Source organism: Condylura cristata, unplaced genomic scaffold (assembly GCF_000260355.1).
Source record: "Condylura cristata isolate star-nosed mole 26May11 unplaced genomic scaffold, ConCri1.0 scaffold00007, whole genome shotgun sequence".
NCBI classification, from domain to species: Eukaryota; Metazoa; Chordata; class Mammalia; order Eulipotyphla; family Talpidae; genus Condylura; species Condylura cristata.
The window spans coordinates 26,780,998-26,798,621 of NW_004567108.1; the positions used below are offsets into that span (position 1 = coordinate 26,780,998).

The following is a 17,624-nucleotide window of genomic DNA, read 5'->3' on the forward strand; positions in this document are numbered from 1 at the left end:
CTGCGCCACCAGGGAGGGCCTTGTGCCTCATTTTTAGCTATGAAATTGGGATAGTTGTACTGCCATGCAGAGTTCTTGTGAGGGCTTAATATGAGGTGCTTAGAAAAGGACCTAACATATTCTAAGTGCTGTTAAGTACTTGTACTTATAGTACAAGTACTTATAGTACTTTAAAAAAAAAAGTACTTATAGTACTTTAAAATATAGTTGTCATTTATTTTAATGACAAGATAATCATATGCATTCTGGGTCATAAAAAGTGTGCTCCTTATTTTTGTGTTATATATTTCTGATTATAGTTGATATTAAGTATTGAATCATTGTCATTAATTATTTTATAAAACAATATGTTATGTAAAATTAATACGGTTTTAAATTGTGCTTTTATTAGCTGTTGAAGCCAGAGTCCCATATTTTTCTCCCTCTCCCCCGTACCCTATTTTTCTCTTTTACTTACAGAGCACAAATAACGGATTCTTTTTTAGAATAAGTTACTATTAGCTATAGTTAAACTTTAGCTGTAACTTTCATAGATAAACCTTTTTGACAGACTTAGCATATACTTTAGCTATCATAGACTAGCTACTGAGTATACAAGTTATCATATAAAAATGTATTACTGTTTGGGAATAAAATAGGTAAGAACAATGTGTTCTCCCATTTGTTGATTATGTTTTAGGAAAAAATGAATATAGAGGGTGTCTGTTTTATACTTTGGGACAACTAACCCCAATAGGAATATTTAAGTCTTAGTTTTATGTGCCATCTATGAGGATGCTGTTGCACAGGTGTTTTTGGATCAGTTAGAAATCATCTAACAGTTTTTTTTAATAGTTGAATTTTTTTTCAGCTGTTGCCTTTTTTTTTTTTTACATTGTTGTTCATTTTTGTACAATATTTGCTTTCTTCCCTAAGGGGTAGTCCCCATAATCTTCCACCACCACATCACTATAAACTGTCATCATATTCCCGTGTGCTCTTCCCTCCTGTTTTGACCCATTTCCCTCGCCATCTCTGTTGTATACCTCAGGTCTATAGCTTGCCTCCAAGTTTGTCTGATTTTTGGGCCCTTTGTTTGGTTTCCCTATAGTCTTCCTATGAGTGAAACCATCTGATATTTTTTCTTTTCCTTCTCCTTTATTATACCAAGTTCCTTTCTAGCTCCATCCATGTTGCTATGAGTGACATGAGCATATCTTTTGATTGCTGAGTAGTCTTCCTTTGTGTATATCTACCACATCTTCTTGATCCAGTCATCTGCTTTTGGGACATTTACATTTCCCTGTGTTTTAGTTGTTGTAACTAGTACTTCAATAAAATAGTAATGTAGATTTCCTTTGCAATGAATGTTTTTGCATCTTTTGGGTAGAGTTGTAGCAGTGTAATTAACAAGTCATATGATTAGCTCCAATTTCATGATGGTAATTTGAGGAACTTCCACACAACTTTTACATAGTGAGTGCACTAGTTTGCTTTAGAAGGAAGAGAGACTGCAGGTAGAATAGACTTTTTATTCTTACTGTGGTGAGAATGAGAAGGGATGTATTTAAGAATAAAAGAGATAGCATCCTTAGTACTCCAGGATCTGATCACTGAGTAGGTTTTTACCATTGAAATTGTTCAGTTTTCATGGACACTAGCTGCTATTGGTGCTCTTACCATTTTGGGGTTAGCTATCATGGCTATTTTTGTGATAGTGGGAAGAGCTTGGATTAAAAAATACTGACTTTAAAGTACTGGTCTGTTGGCATATAAACTTCTAAAAGGCAGTGAGAAATACAAATACAGATAAAGCTAGTAATTTTGTTAATTTGTCATGAGTTTGTCTATAATTTTTAGTATCACCTTTAATGACTTGATACATTTTTCATTTGTGGTATATTAGGTGATTTTTATAATGTGTAATGTATTTTGAGGAAGTACATTTCTGACAGTATTCATTAAATCATTTGAAAATAATTAATGGACAGGCATTTGTGAAACAGATTGAACCCACCTTTGTCTGTCTGTATGCAATTTTCATTGAAGAAAACTTTTACTTCTTAGAATTCTATTTAATAGAATAGGAATAGGTCAAACTCAAAGGGCAGTTACCGTAAAGTTATAAACTGATAATGTTTTAGATGTCTAGAATGATGAGTATTTATAGTTTTCAATAAAAACTGCATTCTAAGACAAAGTATTGATAAAAGATTAGACACATAAGTCTGAAGTAACTAACACAATTAAAGTACCAGTGGGATAAGAATTTATACATCTTGGAGCCCCATCTGTTCCCCAGATCACCCTGTTGCTTCTTTAAATACATTAATACTTTGAGCAAGCTGCTTTTTTGGTTCACCTGTCATGTAAATTATTTAATTGGTGAAGAAAATTTCTTAACACTTTTTTTTCCTTGTCCTGCTTTTTTGTTGGGACTAAATTCAAAATTAGTTGAGTATGAGCCATGGAGTTAAGTGTGGTATTTTATTTTGGTGTTATGGCTGTATTTATGCCAACTCCTTTTAATTGAATATTTATGAGCTTTGATGATTTGCATACTCATAGTAATATGTTTCAATTAGTTGCATGGAAGACTTGGATAAAATATATTGGATAAAAGAAAATGTTGAATATATGTATAGGTGATTGATTTAACATTAGTTTGAATGGGTTCTTATTCTTAAACTTATTCCACAGAATATGATTAGACAGCAACAGCAAAACTGTATTTTTTGGGACTAGAATGTTTTTTTCTTTTTGGGTGCATTGAACATTCCAATACATTCTATAAACAAGTAATTACAAGTTTTTAATGATTCTATAGATTGTAATAGGACTAAATTATTATGTATTTTAAAAGATTTATTTATTTATGCATACAGAGGAGGGATACAGGCCTATAGGGGCGGTGAGAGGATTCACCAGAGACAGAGTGGGGAGCAGAATGGGCCGACTGACCTAGTACACTGCTGAGGGGAGCAGCAGGCTGGTCAGGAGAGGTCTGTTTCGCTATGTGGGTCACCTCCCTGGGCAAGGATTGAACTGATGCTGCTGTGCTTTAACCTGCTGCGCCACCAGGGACGACCCTATTTTCAGAATTTTATCCAATAACTTAAAAAATACTCCAGATTTTTACTTCAATGTTAATTAAAATCAGTTGTAATAGTGGAAATACTTAATAAGTTTATTATATTTATGTTTTAAAATATACAGTTAGTGTTGAATTCTGAAATTACATTTAGACTATTAGCGAGAGCTATTATCTTGCTGGTAAAATAATGTCATTAAGGGAGATCTTTCTAGATTTTTTTTTAACTTTCCTATTATAATTAGATTCTTTCAGTAACTACTTCCCAAATTTTTGTAAACTAAAAGGTTCCTTTTACGAAGATGCTAGTGTATTTTTTATCTACTGATTGTTTCTTTATCAATGGTGGCAATGCAATTTTGTTAATTTGTCATGAGTTTGTCTGTAATTTGTATTAAATTTAGGAGCACACAGTGTTAATACTATTAAGTTTAGCCAGCAAACAGCATTTATCAATTAGCTTTGTTTTGTTATTATTTCGTTTCTACAACCTAGGCTACAGATTCATAAACCTGTGCACTTGATGTCAGTGTAACCTGGTGCAATTCTTAATATTAGTGGATCTTAAATAAATACAATATAAGTATAGTCCTTTTTGTTTTGCTGTTGAATACTCTGGCTTTGCCTACTTTTATGGTAGGTTACATTGTTGAGAATATATTACATATTTTAAAATTTACAGATTTTAAAATGTGGTTTGTTTTTTTCTAATTTCAGGTTTATCTCTGGGATTTTGGCTTCAATTTAGCATTCTGTTGTCAAATGATATGTTGACAGATTCAGAGCTCCTACTCTCATCTAAATACTTAGTTGATTTTACAAATGACTGCCGTTGTGGTTATGCAAGTTTATTTTTTCCCTTTTATTTGCTGTAGTGACAGACTGGATATTGGATAGAGATCCTCATGAAGAAATATTAAAGGCATTTAAACTATTTGATGATGATGATTCGGGTAAAATAAGCTTGAGGAATTTGCGACGAGTTGCCAGAGAATTGGGTGAAAACATGAGTGATGAAGAACTTCGGGCTATGATAGAAGAATTTGATAAAGATGGTGATGGAGAAAGTAAGTTTTGAGTAAAATGTCTATTCCAAGTATTCCTGATACATACATATGGTAAATTTTTCTGAAATCAAATAACTTTTAAAATCTTTTATAAAATGTCTCTTTGTATTATGTGTAGTGATTCATCCTGTAGTGGTCATTTTGCATACATCTTTCACATTTAACTTAGAATGAAGAAGACCTTTGAAACCCAACTATATGAATTATATCTAAGGTTTTACACCTCAAGAAGATACTTTACTTTTTTTGAGGGTGAAACATCCCCCAAATTTGGTCTTTAATGCATTCTTCCTTAACCTACTGACATATACTTAATGAATATTTGTTCTAGCCTTCAAATATTTTGAGTGGTTTATTTGTTGTATTTCTTTGCTGCTGTCTTAGTTCATCCTCTAATGTATGAATGTAGGAATGTTACAATAACCTCTTGTTATTTTCTTGATATGTACCCTGTACAATGCCCTATATACTGCTGGTACTGCCCAATGAAAAAGACAGATGTGGTTCTAGTCTTCACCGGCTCCACCTGTAGTCTCCTGTAGCCTAATCTCTCTCTAAGCCTCTACTCTCTTCCTAATTCAATCTATTAATAGCATTTTCTACCTCAAATACAGGTTTGATGATGTCCTTTCCCTATTTAAAACTTAGAATGGTTCTTCAGTTCTTCAAGTATAAAGTTCAAAGTCTTCTGTTACCTGTTCTATGTTAAGTATCTAGATTTAATGTCCCACTTAATTCTCCTTTTCTACTTGTATACCTCACCTCCCATATATACATACTCTGACCTAAAACCAATTTTTTATTCTATGCCTTTTATATTACTGCTCCTTAATTCCTTAGAATGGTCTAATTGCCAGCTTCTGTCTGTTAAAATGTTAGTTGTTCTCTCAGGTACATTTTAAACTGTATCTTTTTTTTTTTCTAAAGCTTTCCCTAGTGTCTCAGTATAAGTTAGGAGATATCCATTGAGGACCATAGCATTAGAGGAACAAACTATTTTGATTCTTTTGTACATTGCTTTCTGTTAATTATGTAAGACATTGCTAACCTCTTAGGGAGCAATATGATGCAATATAATGTGAAAATATAAAAAGGTTTTGAAATCATATAGGCCCTGCTTTAATAAGGAGGTAGTAAGAAGTCCTGTTCAGGTTTTATTTTTCCTTAAGAATTGTTTATTACTGTGCTTTTTCATTTTATTTATATAAATATTATTTGAACATTGTAACATATATTTTTTAATAATAGCTCCTTGGAGGATATTGATATAGTTGTATTTACTTTTAAATCTTTGATTTTATTTTGTTTGGATTGATTTATTTATGCATACAGACCTGGAGGAGTGGCCAGAGGTGTAGGGGCAGTGAGAGGCTTCACCAGAGACAGAGTATTAGTAAAAATTCAATTAAGAAGTTGCCTCTTAAATTCAAAGTTGATGTAAAAACTTTGCTTGGAAAATGTGTTCATTGGTCCCTCCCTGGAGTGCAGTGAGTTAAAACACAGCACTATAAAGCTACTGCAGCACAAGTTCAACCCCTGGCCAGGGACGTGACCCACATGGTGTGGCAGACTTCTACTGACCCACCCGATGCTCCCGTCAGCTTTGTTTTTCAGTACATCTGCCTGTTCTGCTCCCCATTCTGTCAATGGAGAATCTTCCCACCTCCCGCACCCCCACCTCTGGCCTGTATCCCAGTTCTGTATGCATAAATAAGTCTTTGAAAAAAAAAGAAAGAAAAAGAAAATGTGTTCATTTCTTGCATCTCTTGTTAGACTACATTGCAACTTTTGAACCTCAGAGTTCACATGTGTGCCTGCTATTATTGAAGTTTATCTTAATGTATTTATTTTATCTCCATAGCTAATCATACTCCACTTTCAGTCACTGTACTACTACTAAGTGTTGCTTAGATCTCTTATTATTTATTTAAATCACTAATAGGCAAATAACATTTTTTCTTCTATTCAAATGATTATAAGAAAATACATGTTTTTTGGAGGGATAGATTGTGAAGAGGGAGGCCTTACCATGTTAAAATAGTCTAATTTGATAGCTTCTAGTCTGGAATTTGTAGCTCCATAAGTTGACACTTTGTGAGGTATTGCATGGGGTCTGGGACTTTGTTGTGCAACATAATCACCTTCGTTCATATTAATTATAATACTGCACTTACATACATATATTGCTATTTTGCTTTTATATGTGTAACTACTACTGTAATTGATACATTTACTGATTTTGCAGAATTTGTAGTAGCTGTTGACCTCTGTTTTTCAAACAGGACATACTAAGTATAGCTGTTACTGTGACAAGTTCTGAAAATTGCCTGTTATGGAGTGACATTTCCGTATTCAGAAACATTGAAAACTGCAGTCTAATTTGTATAGTCTCTCTGGCTTTGGAATACTACTTTAACTTACATGGGTGTCTGTAGCTTTATGAAAATCTCCATTTTTAGAAAAGTAGAACGTTACACTTCATAATAGCTTATTAACCTAATCAGTTAATTTTGCTTCACTGCAAACAGTTTTATTTAAATATAACCTACTTTTTGTGTGTGTATTAAGCTGGTAAAGATCAGGAAACTTTAGTGTCTTTTCTGGTGAATTTTGGTAATTCTGTCTGTGGATTTCTGACCCTTCAGTATATAAGAGCAGTTGTTTTTAATTGTTTATATAGCAGTTAAAGGAAAATAAGATATAATATGAAATAAAACTGTGGTAATGATACAGGAAGAATCTGTTCACGTTGCCTCACGAGATGTATAAAATGAAACGGTAACTCTTTTTGGAAAAATGTAAGCAAAAAGTAAGCAACACTTAAAAAGCTAAGTGTGTATCATCTTTTAAATAATTATGATGCATGTTAGCATTTATTTAGTAGCTAATAAATGTTAGATCCTGAACTTAACATGTTCATTATGGATTTTTCATTATAGCTTTTGTGAAGTAATTATAATCTCATATCTTCAAAATCTTACACCATTACACATTTATGCTTAGGATAAATACATGTACATATGTGCTAATTAAAGTTAGGAGAGATTAATAACCTGTCCAGAGTTGTCACAGATCTAGTATATTATGGTAGAGACAGAACTCAAAACTGATTTGCCCATAATAATAAAGAACATGCTTTTATAACCATTAACACTTGTGATTATGCATTGCCTCTTCTGCTATAGAGGAATCAATGTATTAGTAAATATTCAACTAGAACATCACTGCTAAAACTTGCTCAGATGGGGGCCCTCCCTGGTGGCGCAGCAGGTCAAAGCACAGCACTAAGAAACTTAAGCCACTTCCGCAAGCGTTGGATTCCTGCCTGCTTGGGAGGAGATCCAAGTGGTGAGGCAGACCTCTCCTGACCCGCCCACTGCTCCCCTCAGCGGTGTACCTTGTTGATCTGCCTGTTCTGCTCCCTGTTCTGTCTCTGGTGAATCTCTCACCTTCCACATCTCTGGCCTGTACCCCAGTTCTATATGAAAAAATAAATAAATCTTAAAAAAAAAAAAACTTACTCAGATGGGAAAAATTTGAAGCAAGATGGTCCTTAAATTACTTAATCTACTTCTAAAATTCTTAATTTTAAGGATATATAAAAGAAGTAATTGATTTTGGAAATTTTGTTAGAAAAGGCAGTGTCAAAATGAAAATATATTTTAAAAGTAAATTATCAAATGTTTAAGTTAGGCATTGTGCTAGATTTCTACAGAAACTACATACAGGATATTAATTTAAAAAGGCCATAAAACCAAGATTGCAAAGGCTTCACAGATTATCTTAATTGGCCCAAACGATCACTGGTAATAAAGAAGCCAGTTTAATTTCCTTGCCACTTCCTTTGCCTTCAGGTTTTCCATTTTTTTGTCTTATGTCTTGTTTTTAGATATAGGACTATGAAATAGTTTAAAATACTTCTGCAGTAATACCATACTTTGAAGTATTTATATATAAATAAAAGTCAGGTGTTTTGTTGTTATAGAACTATCTGAGACTTTATTTGAAATTTGACTATTAATTTACAATTGGGAGTTTAGTTCCTAATAACAAGCATAAGTATTTTCCAGACTTTTGAGTATTTTAATCATGGCTCTGTTAAACTGTTAGAATGATGTATCATCAGATCATTCTAAGGTTCCTTTCAGTTTTTAAGTATGTTTTCTTAAGGCATAGTTGTATATGCAATATATTATATAATTACATTCAGTACACAGTTGTATATAATTTATACCATGATTATGTATACTTATATATACACACACATATTCATGTATAGCAAAGTGATTACCGTAGTAAATTGAGTATCTGTCACCATACATAAAAGAGTTTTTCTTTTGATGAGAACTTTTACAATTAATCCTCTTAGTTTTCAAATATGTAACACACCTATGACCATGTTCACATTACACCCCCATGATTTACTTATTTCATAAGTAGGAGTTTATACTTTTTGGTCCCCTTTACTTAGTTTGCCTGCCATCCACCTCTAGCACTGCTGTTTTCTATGTCTGTGAGCTTGATAGTAACTTTATTTTTTTAAACCCCACATATGTGAGATGATAAAATATTTGTCTTTTTATTAAATTTCATTTAGCCTTAAGGCTCATTCATGTTGCAAATGCCAAGATTCCATTTTTGTTTTTATGGTTGAGTAGTTAAGCATATATATGTGTGTGTGTGTTGTGTATCACACTGAACACTTGGAAGTTTTTTTGCACTGTTTTGTCTTTAACTATATTTATCATGGTGTTGTCTTATCCTTATTTTTTCCCCATCTATCAAACCAGATCCTTTTATTTTAAAACTGAATTCAAGATATATTCTTACTGATTTTTAAAAAAAATTGAAGTAGCTGCTTTTACAATACTGTATGCATGATTTAGACATATAGTTGTCATTCACACTTGAGGTATATGTTACCATAGCACACCCACCAGCAATTTACCCATAGTCCTCCACTCAGTCCACTGGGCCCCACTTTGCTTGCCCGCCTCCTCTGGTAGCCTCAGATTTCTATTTCTACAGTCAGATTTCTAGGTTTTGTTAACTTGTTTTTGCCTAACCCTTTGTTTTGTTTCTCTGTGTTCCACTTATAAGTGGAACCATCCAATATATGTCTTTCTCCTTCTGAATTACTTCACTTAGCATGATCTCCATCCATGTTGTAGCAAATAGCAAGTAATTTTTTTTTTTTTTTTATAATTGAGTAGTGTTCTAGTATGTATCTTTACTACATCTTTCTAATCATCTCAGCTGTTCTTGGTCACTTGGGTTGTATCCATAATGAATTTTCCAGTATGATGAATACTTTCAACACAGATAATGTGGATGTATTCTAAGAATAGAGCATATTTTGTATTCTACAATAATTATCTTCTGTTTCATATAATACAGTGTGACTAATGTAATTATTGAGACTGGTTTTCTTTGTGGTTTCTAAAACTAGTATACTTTCCATTCTCGATGTACATGTTTTATCTTGATATTTAAAAAAAAATTTTTAACTTTACATTTTTGGTCTATAGCATAGAGAAAAATATTAAAACTTGGACAGTGAACACCTTTATAACCTTCTAACTAGATTAAGTAATTAACATTTTATTGTATTTTTTATAGTGTTCTTTTTTTCTGATTGAGAAATATATCATGAACTTAAACCCCTTAATATTTTAGCATGCTCCTCCTAAGAATAAGGATATTATTTTCATATCTGTATGCTGTTGTAACTGCAAAGAAAACAGTAATTTTTTAGTACAACCTAATATATTCCTCAAAAGTACTCCTGTGTCTGTTTTAATGTGTTATACAACTCTTAATATGTTGTTGGCATTCATTGGCCACTTAAAAATGTTTGACTCGATGTAAGATTTTCATATATTAGCTTCTGAGGTATTGGAAAGTTTAGAAGTTAGAAACAGCCTTAAAGATTGTCTTATAGTTCAGTATTTCCTGAAAAAGGAAATAGAGACTGGAATCCAGGTCTTACTTTCTCGTTGTAGAAATAAGTGGTGCTTGTTATCATTGTCAAAATTACCTTTCATAACTTGCTCCTTCTCAAGGGGTTAAGTGTTGGGGGGGGGCCTGATTTACAACATTTTTAAAATTTCTGCTAATAATTCTTGTGGTTTGTGTGTATTGATTTTAAAAATATATACTTAGCAAGATTATTACTTGTTTCTAGGTCGTCTTAAACACTGTGCTTTAAAAATAGAGGTTCTTATTGAAATTTATTTACAATTTTGCTTATAATTTTATACTTTTGATTGTCTGACAGTTACTTTTTATAATTATTTCCTGCATTTATAACATATTTTATAGTAACTAGGTTAATTTTTATGACTAAATCTCCAATTTTTAAATTATCTTTTCAAGGTTCTTTTGCCATGGTGACCTGTTTTCAGTTGGTTTTTCTTTAAAATAGATTTTTAAGTGTGTAAAAGTTGAACAACTATTTTTCTAATATATTTTGTCCTTTAGAATTCTAACACATGATATGTTCAGGTTTATTAATGAAGGATTTGCTAAATGAGATTGTAGAATAATAAAGAAGACATAACCATCTGAATTTTTGAAAAAAGCTCTTAAAATTACAAAGTATACAAATATGGAATTTTTGTAATTATATGTCTTTCCTCTAGGTGAAATTATAAAGTAATTATCATATTTTATGTATTTTTGTATTCATGAAGTTCTATTTAATAAATGTTTAATGTCCTAGTAAAAAAATAAAAGCCAAAAGCTATATATCAGTTTATTAAGAATTTTGTATAATTTAAAATTATAGATACTCACTATGAAATAGTAGTATCTTCTCTGAGAAAATAGTAAAATATCTGTATTTTTGACTAACACTTTCTTTTTTACCACAGTCAATCAAGAGGAGTTCATTGCTATTATGACTGGTGACATTTGAAGAATTACAAGGATAAACGCTAAGAATGTTGCAGTTATCATCTTCTGTTTTTGTGCCTGCAGCTATGTTAAAAAACAAAACAAAGACAACTTAGTTTTTTCCAAGAAGGACCAAAAATAAGCATCTTTCTTATGTATTCATATTTTATTACTATTAAGTTTCTTTGTATGAACAGTATTGTTGGTACTCTTACTAGCTCAGTTTTGTATTTATAATATAGTTTTTATATATATAAAATGTAAAAAATTGAATCATGTGGTACGCATTCTTTGTAGGTTTTTTATTCAGCATTAGTAGTCACTTGCTTTGGTGGACATACTTTTCAAACACATCAATAAAATGTTTATTTTGTTAGTATTTTAAAGCTCTATAAATTTCATGTTTTATTGTGATTCCAAATATCTGGTAATCTGTAGAAGAATCTTTCTTAAATTTTCTGTCTTTACACTACTTGTTTTATAAACAAAAATTGAAATATAAGTAGTAATAGAGTCATACATTTTTCCATTGTAAGGTTGACTTTCTATTTTTCAGTACAAAAGGATGACTCAATATAGGCATTATTCTTTTTCTGAGAGTAATGTCTTTCAGTTTGGAGAGGAAGAGTACCGTGTGTATATAGACCCATTTATCCTCATTTATTATGTTCTATAACACTTTTGGTGTGTTAACGTAAGTTATGACAGTTAAATTTGGGTATTTCCTTAAACTAATTGAATACAGTTTGAATCATGTAACTTCTTGACAAAGTAAAAGATTTAAATTTTGGAATTTTGATCTGTTAAGATAATTATCACTCAATTAAACGTCACAATGATGAAAATAGAAAAGTGCAAGCCACAGAAATCATTTAAGGCTGTTTTACTTGTATAAGCGAACTTTCTGTGATTCACTAAGAAAGTAGAGACAGACTTTTCAGGCATTTGTGGTTTCTTCTGCCATGTAGGAAGTGTATATTGGGGAACAGGTGGCGGTTTGGATATAAGTGGTAGGGAAATGGTGCCTATACTGATCTTTTGCCAGTACGCCTCTTCGGATGGTATGGGCTCTCTAGGAAGCTGTCTTATTTCTTTCCTTAGTGATCTTTATTTAGATTTCTTGTTTTAATTTTTAAGAACGATAATAATTTGAAGCACTAATTTTAAATGTTGAGAGTCTTAGAATATTATAGTTATCTGTTAAAAATTTAAGCAGAAAATAGGAACTTATATAACTGGCATATTTCAAACAGTTTTCTAGAAAACGAGTTAGTCATTCACATTAACATAATATTTGAATATGAAATCAGAATTCATGGTAGGGCAACAAATGGATGTTGCAAGTAAAATAAACTTTATCCTTACTGAGGTCTTAGGGATCTTGTTCACAAATGTGTTGATTCTCAAGAAAGTGAAGAATAAAACAGATAAATCTAGGCTTGCTGGTCTTTGGAACTAATTTTTTAAAAATCAATTACAGATAGTTTCTTTATTCTTAATATAAATACCTACTCGTATACTGGGGAACCAGTACTTAATGTCCTTGTATTCTTACTGTGGGTTGAGGGATGAGTGCTCACCTCATTTCTTAATGTTGTGAAAACTTTTATCTGTAGAATGATACAAATTCTCAAGTTTTTTTCTAGTGTTAACTAACTGTAGTTGAAAGACTGATAAAATTGACTAGTAGAGGTGGCAATAAGAAATGAGTGAATTTGCTTTAAGAAAGTGGCAAGTGGAAGTGGATATTAGTTATTTATTGTATATAGCGATATATATCATGCAATTTATAATGTAAAAAAAAAAATCCTTACTAAATTTATCTAGTACGTTGCTGTTAGGGTGTCCTGGTAAGCCTTCATAACTTAGCATTTGTCAGCAAAGATCTTTTTCTTTTCGTTGTTATAAATCAAAGTTACATTCTAAAGAAGCTTTGTTTCTATTCTTAGATTAGGGTCTGGTGGTAGGTAGTTGGGATAAGGAGAAAATCAAAAACATTTGTCACAAATTTAATATGTGGTAGACTTATTTAATCCGTCAGTGTACATCTAATGGAAAACTTTCAGATTTGTTTGATGTGCTGGTGTTAATGACAAGATTAGCAAATACCATCTCTGTGTGAATTATCCAATTGAATAACTGATAGTCTTAACTCCATAAATCATCTACCTGATGTTAGTCTAATGAGTACATTTTCTCAGGGTTTTACTAGTGATGCTTTTGTTAAAAAGATTATGATGCTCTGAAAGCCAGTGTGAAGAAGGCAGAATAATTAAATACATAATTTAATTTGTTACCTAAGTAATACGTAAAGACATTCCAAAAGGCAAAAATTATTTAAAGCCCCCCAATATTCCCCTCTGAGTACTTACCAGTATCTGACTCTTTGACAGGTGGAAGAGCACAAGTAGCTATTTTGACAGTGTGATGAGGATTAGGATAAGTTCCTACTGGCCCAAATAAAGAGGTTGAAAGAGAACACTGAGATAGTTAATTGCAGGAAGAATCTGCCACTCCTGGAGCTCAGGTTGCAGAGTAGAGATTGTGGTTATTAAAAACTAGAAACTTGGAGGAGAAATCCTGTAGAGTAGGGACTTGGAGACATTTTGAAGAAGAGACATTGGTAGGTAATGTTAGTACTGGTGCAGGAATGATGTTGCCGGTTTAGAGAATCCTAAGTAAAGGCTGGATATTGGAAGCAGTTGCCTCAGAAAAATGAAAGACTTGTTCCAGGGAAGCTGCCAGGAGCAGCATGCAAACAGGAAATAGCAAAATTCTTTCCTGTTCCTGCCTTTCCTGTTTCTTCTAGTCCTATAAATGGAGCTTAACAAAACTTTAGGTGGAAAAGGAAAAATGTAATTAATTTGTTCCCAATCTCAGCACTACATAGTTGAGTATAGAATAGTAGGTGGGAGCAATGGAAATAAAAAAACAGCACAGTTAACCATTTATTCTTAGAACAAATTACGTTTGAGTATCAAGGGGCTTGAAGGAGACTATTGCTTTTCAAAAAATACTGTAATTCCCAACCATTCTAGGTAAATAAACTAGGATATAGGGTTGTCTGATATCCTCAATCATCATTATTTTTGAGATGATTTTAACCTGTTTCCCTTGTACTTATTTTCACATGAATTTGCAGTATGTTTTTAGAAGGGGGATATCATTTTTAAAACTTAGAAATAATGCTGCTGTGTTCCAAACACACAGGTATTCACATACATTAATTCATTTTTGTTAATTTAAAGCTTTTACATCATTATGTATTTCCCATAAAATTCTCACCACTAATTCACTCATGAACCATCATCATAGTCCCTTTTGCACATCTCTCCCCAGTTTTGATCCCATTTCTTCCCTCTCCCTTGCAGAATGTCTTGATTTATGGTTGCTTCCTAATTTATATTTTAAATTATTGTTATATATTTTTTCTGATCCTTTATTTGGTTCCCTTATATTCCTCCTGTAAGTGAAACCATGCAATGTTTTTCTTTTTTCCTTCTGGCTTATTTTACTGAGCAAAGTTCCTTCTTACTCCATCCATGTTGCTGCAAGTGGCATGAGTTTATCTTGACTGCTGAGTAATAATTCCATTTGGTGTGTGTATACAACATCATCTTAATCATCCAGTCATCTGTTTTTTGGGCATTTGGGTTGTTTACAAAATAGCTATGTGAATAGCATTGCAATAAACTAAGGGGTCCTTAGTGTATTTTACTAACATTCTTGGGATGGATTCTGTTGTCTATTTTACATAACAAAACCAAAGTTTTATGTGGTTCACGGTATCAGTAATTGGATTTTGTTTTCAAGGTTTCTAACTCCCCTCATAACTGTTAAACTGTCTCCTTAAAAATGATACTGATACTGTCTCCTTACAGTGACTTACAGACATCTTAAGATTAGATCAGACCTCTCTACAAAACTATGTAGAAAAGAATTTCGAATTCAGAAGCTCAGCAGCAAAGCATTCATTAAATATTTGTGCTTAATCTAGCATGGTATTCACTGTATTGCGTGTTATTCCATGTGAGTTGGTATTCACTGTATTGCATGTTATTTCATGTGAGTTGGTGTTAGAGCTCTGGAATCTAGTAATCTTAGGTGTATTTATATAGCTGTGGAGGTCAGCACATTGAAAAAGTAGATGTCTGGAAAAGAAAATATTAAGCAAGTACTTATTGAGAAAGTACATATTGAATAGCAAAGAAAAGTGTTAACATTTTGAGAGAAAATGTTAGGAAAACATTTTTTTTTCCAGTTTTGTGGAAATTTATCATAGGCACTGCTCAAGTGAGGGAAGAGCTCAAATTCTTAGGAAGTGGAAAGAAACCTGTATTTAGGTGTGTGGTTAACACCAACTGAGCTAACTCAAGGTGAGGAGGGAGCCAGACTTGCAAAGCTTTTGTAGTTTCCCAGTGGAGGTACATTAGTTCGGGTTGTCAATAAAGACCATTTTAGTGGAATTAAAAATTGTTCAGGATTTGGGCTGCAAAATCCAAATGTGTTGTTTTTTAGCTGATGAAATAAAGCAGCCTGGGATGAGCAATTATTTGGAGACGAAGTTCACCTATTCAAATAAAGAGATAGTTTATTTCCTTATCATTTTAGTCATCTGTCATCCTCTAGTTAAAATGTTGATTGAAAACTTCCTTGAAGGTGCTATGAAAGATTGCCAAGTAAAATCTAAAACTAGTAAAACCAAATCTCTGGTTTACATGAGATTAATATATTCATGTTAGAATTAACTTCTATAATATGTACTCTATTAAGGATAATTTTGGATATTACTCAATTATCTATAAAAATCCACATTTTTTTTTCTTTAAAACTCTGGAATTCTGAGGCTATAGAAAATAATTTTCATTAAATGGTAAGTTTTGGAAGAATCCTGATATTTATAGCACCAAATAGCAAATTACTTCCATTTTATACTTATTTTAAAATGTGTAGTAAAATCCCGGGAGTCAAACATATTCTAATTTTAATATGCTTGTAACATTTGTCCAACATACCACTCTGTTCTCTGAAAAGAGCAGTTTTTTTTTTTTTTTAAACTGTGTGGCATGGCATTACCATTGACAGTCTAGGTCTTCCAAAGGTTCATGTATTTCTGACAGCTAAGGAAATGTGTACTGTTTTAGAACACAGATTTGCAGAATATGTGATGCTAGCACACCCCGATGGCTGGCTCTTTAGAGTAAAATTCACTCAAATTCACTCTTTAGAGTAAAATTCACTCAAATCATCAGCTAAGAACCAAATGATACAAATATATCCACATTGTATTTTGTACCATTTGAAGCCCTCAAGTTTGAAAAGCACTTAAAAGATTATGGTTGACCTATTAAGGTCAGTCTTTCAGTAGAAATTACATTTTTGTCTTGAAAGTTCCTGTCTTTGAATCCCTGACAAACAGGTTGATTAAACCAAACTTTAAACAATATACACATTTCTTTTCTATTAAGATTGAAAATGCTCATTAAGTCTGAAATAGATGATCAGAACTTAATTTCCCAGGAGATTTTTTTTTTTTTTTTTGTAGGACAGTCTTTCTGGAAGAGAATTGTTGCTCATCTAAATCCAGAGGGATGGTGGAAGTTTTTCAGCACTGGCAATGTTTTTACCTCAAAGGGGATATATAAAAACAAAAAAGCAAGATTTGGATTGCAAGAATTTGCATTACTACAGAAAATGTTCAGATCTAGTTGGTTAATTTCACTGCTCTAGCAAAGGTTTTTTTAAAAATTGGGAAAGTTTGAAAAACTAGAAAATTAAAATCTGTTATACCACATTTGAGTTTGGGAAAAAGCCAGATATGTGGACATATTTGTGAACTGTGAAATTGTATTAGAATATAAATTGTTTAAAACAGACTTTTCCTGTGACTTGGAATTACTATTCTGTGGACCCAAGTGACCTACAGTTCTACAGTCTGATCTTGAAATCCTGGGACCTCCAAGGTCTCCAGGGGACTTCCAGATAGCCAGAATATTTTGGGGATAACTTCTAAACTTATGTTAATTTCTTCTTTGGAATATTCAGCAGCTGATGATGAACCCAAGTGTCCTACTGATTTTGAAGGAAATATATTCTTAGGGAACTTGAATTTCTCAAACTAAAGAATTTATATAGTTATCATACTGTTAACATAATACCATTTGGTGAAAGTAAGTTTAAAAGTCATAATTTTTATTTTTGCACAAATTGTAATGGTTAAAAGATTTAAATAATTAAAATTAATTTTGATTTCCAGCATCTATTAAGTAGGGTCTTCCAAATGGTTAATTCACATGAAAACCAAAGAAAAAGCAGTTTTTTTCCCTTCATGAGTTATTAGTTTCAATTTTTTACAAGTATGTAATTTTGTTCCAAAAAGTTTATTGCAAACTTTTCTAACACAAAACAGATTAAGTGAGTAGCAATAGGTCACAAACTAGATGGAAGGAAGAAGACACATATCAGTCAGTTTCAGTTAATCAGAATTTATTTCAAAGTGTTTTCAAGTGGCCTATGGTTAAGACATGGAACAGGATTGTTTCCCCATGAGAATTTGCCACCTTTTACATTATCTTTGTTTTCATATCTTGTCT

The 17,624-nt window shown here is 32.2% G+C and overlaps 1 protein-coding gene across 1 annotated transcript in view; it reads left to right on the forward strand.

The window, feature by feature from the left end:
- CETN3 (centrin, EF-hand protein, 3) overlaps window positions 1-11,407 on the forward strand; it is a 16,139-nt gene extending 4,732 nt beyond the window's left edge. The window contains exons 4-5 of the mRNA XM_004678143.2: window positions 3,946-4,137; window positions 11,010-11,407. Of these exons, the coding sequence (XP_004678200.1) occupies window positions 3,946-4,137; window positions 11,010-11,053 (236 nt within the window). The 3' untranslated portion in view covers window positions 11,054-11,407. The remainder of the gene's footprint in view (window positions 1-3,945; window positions 4,138-11,009) is intronic.
- The last annotated feature ends 6,217 nt before the right edge of the window (window positions 11,408-17,624 follow it).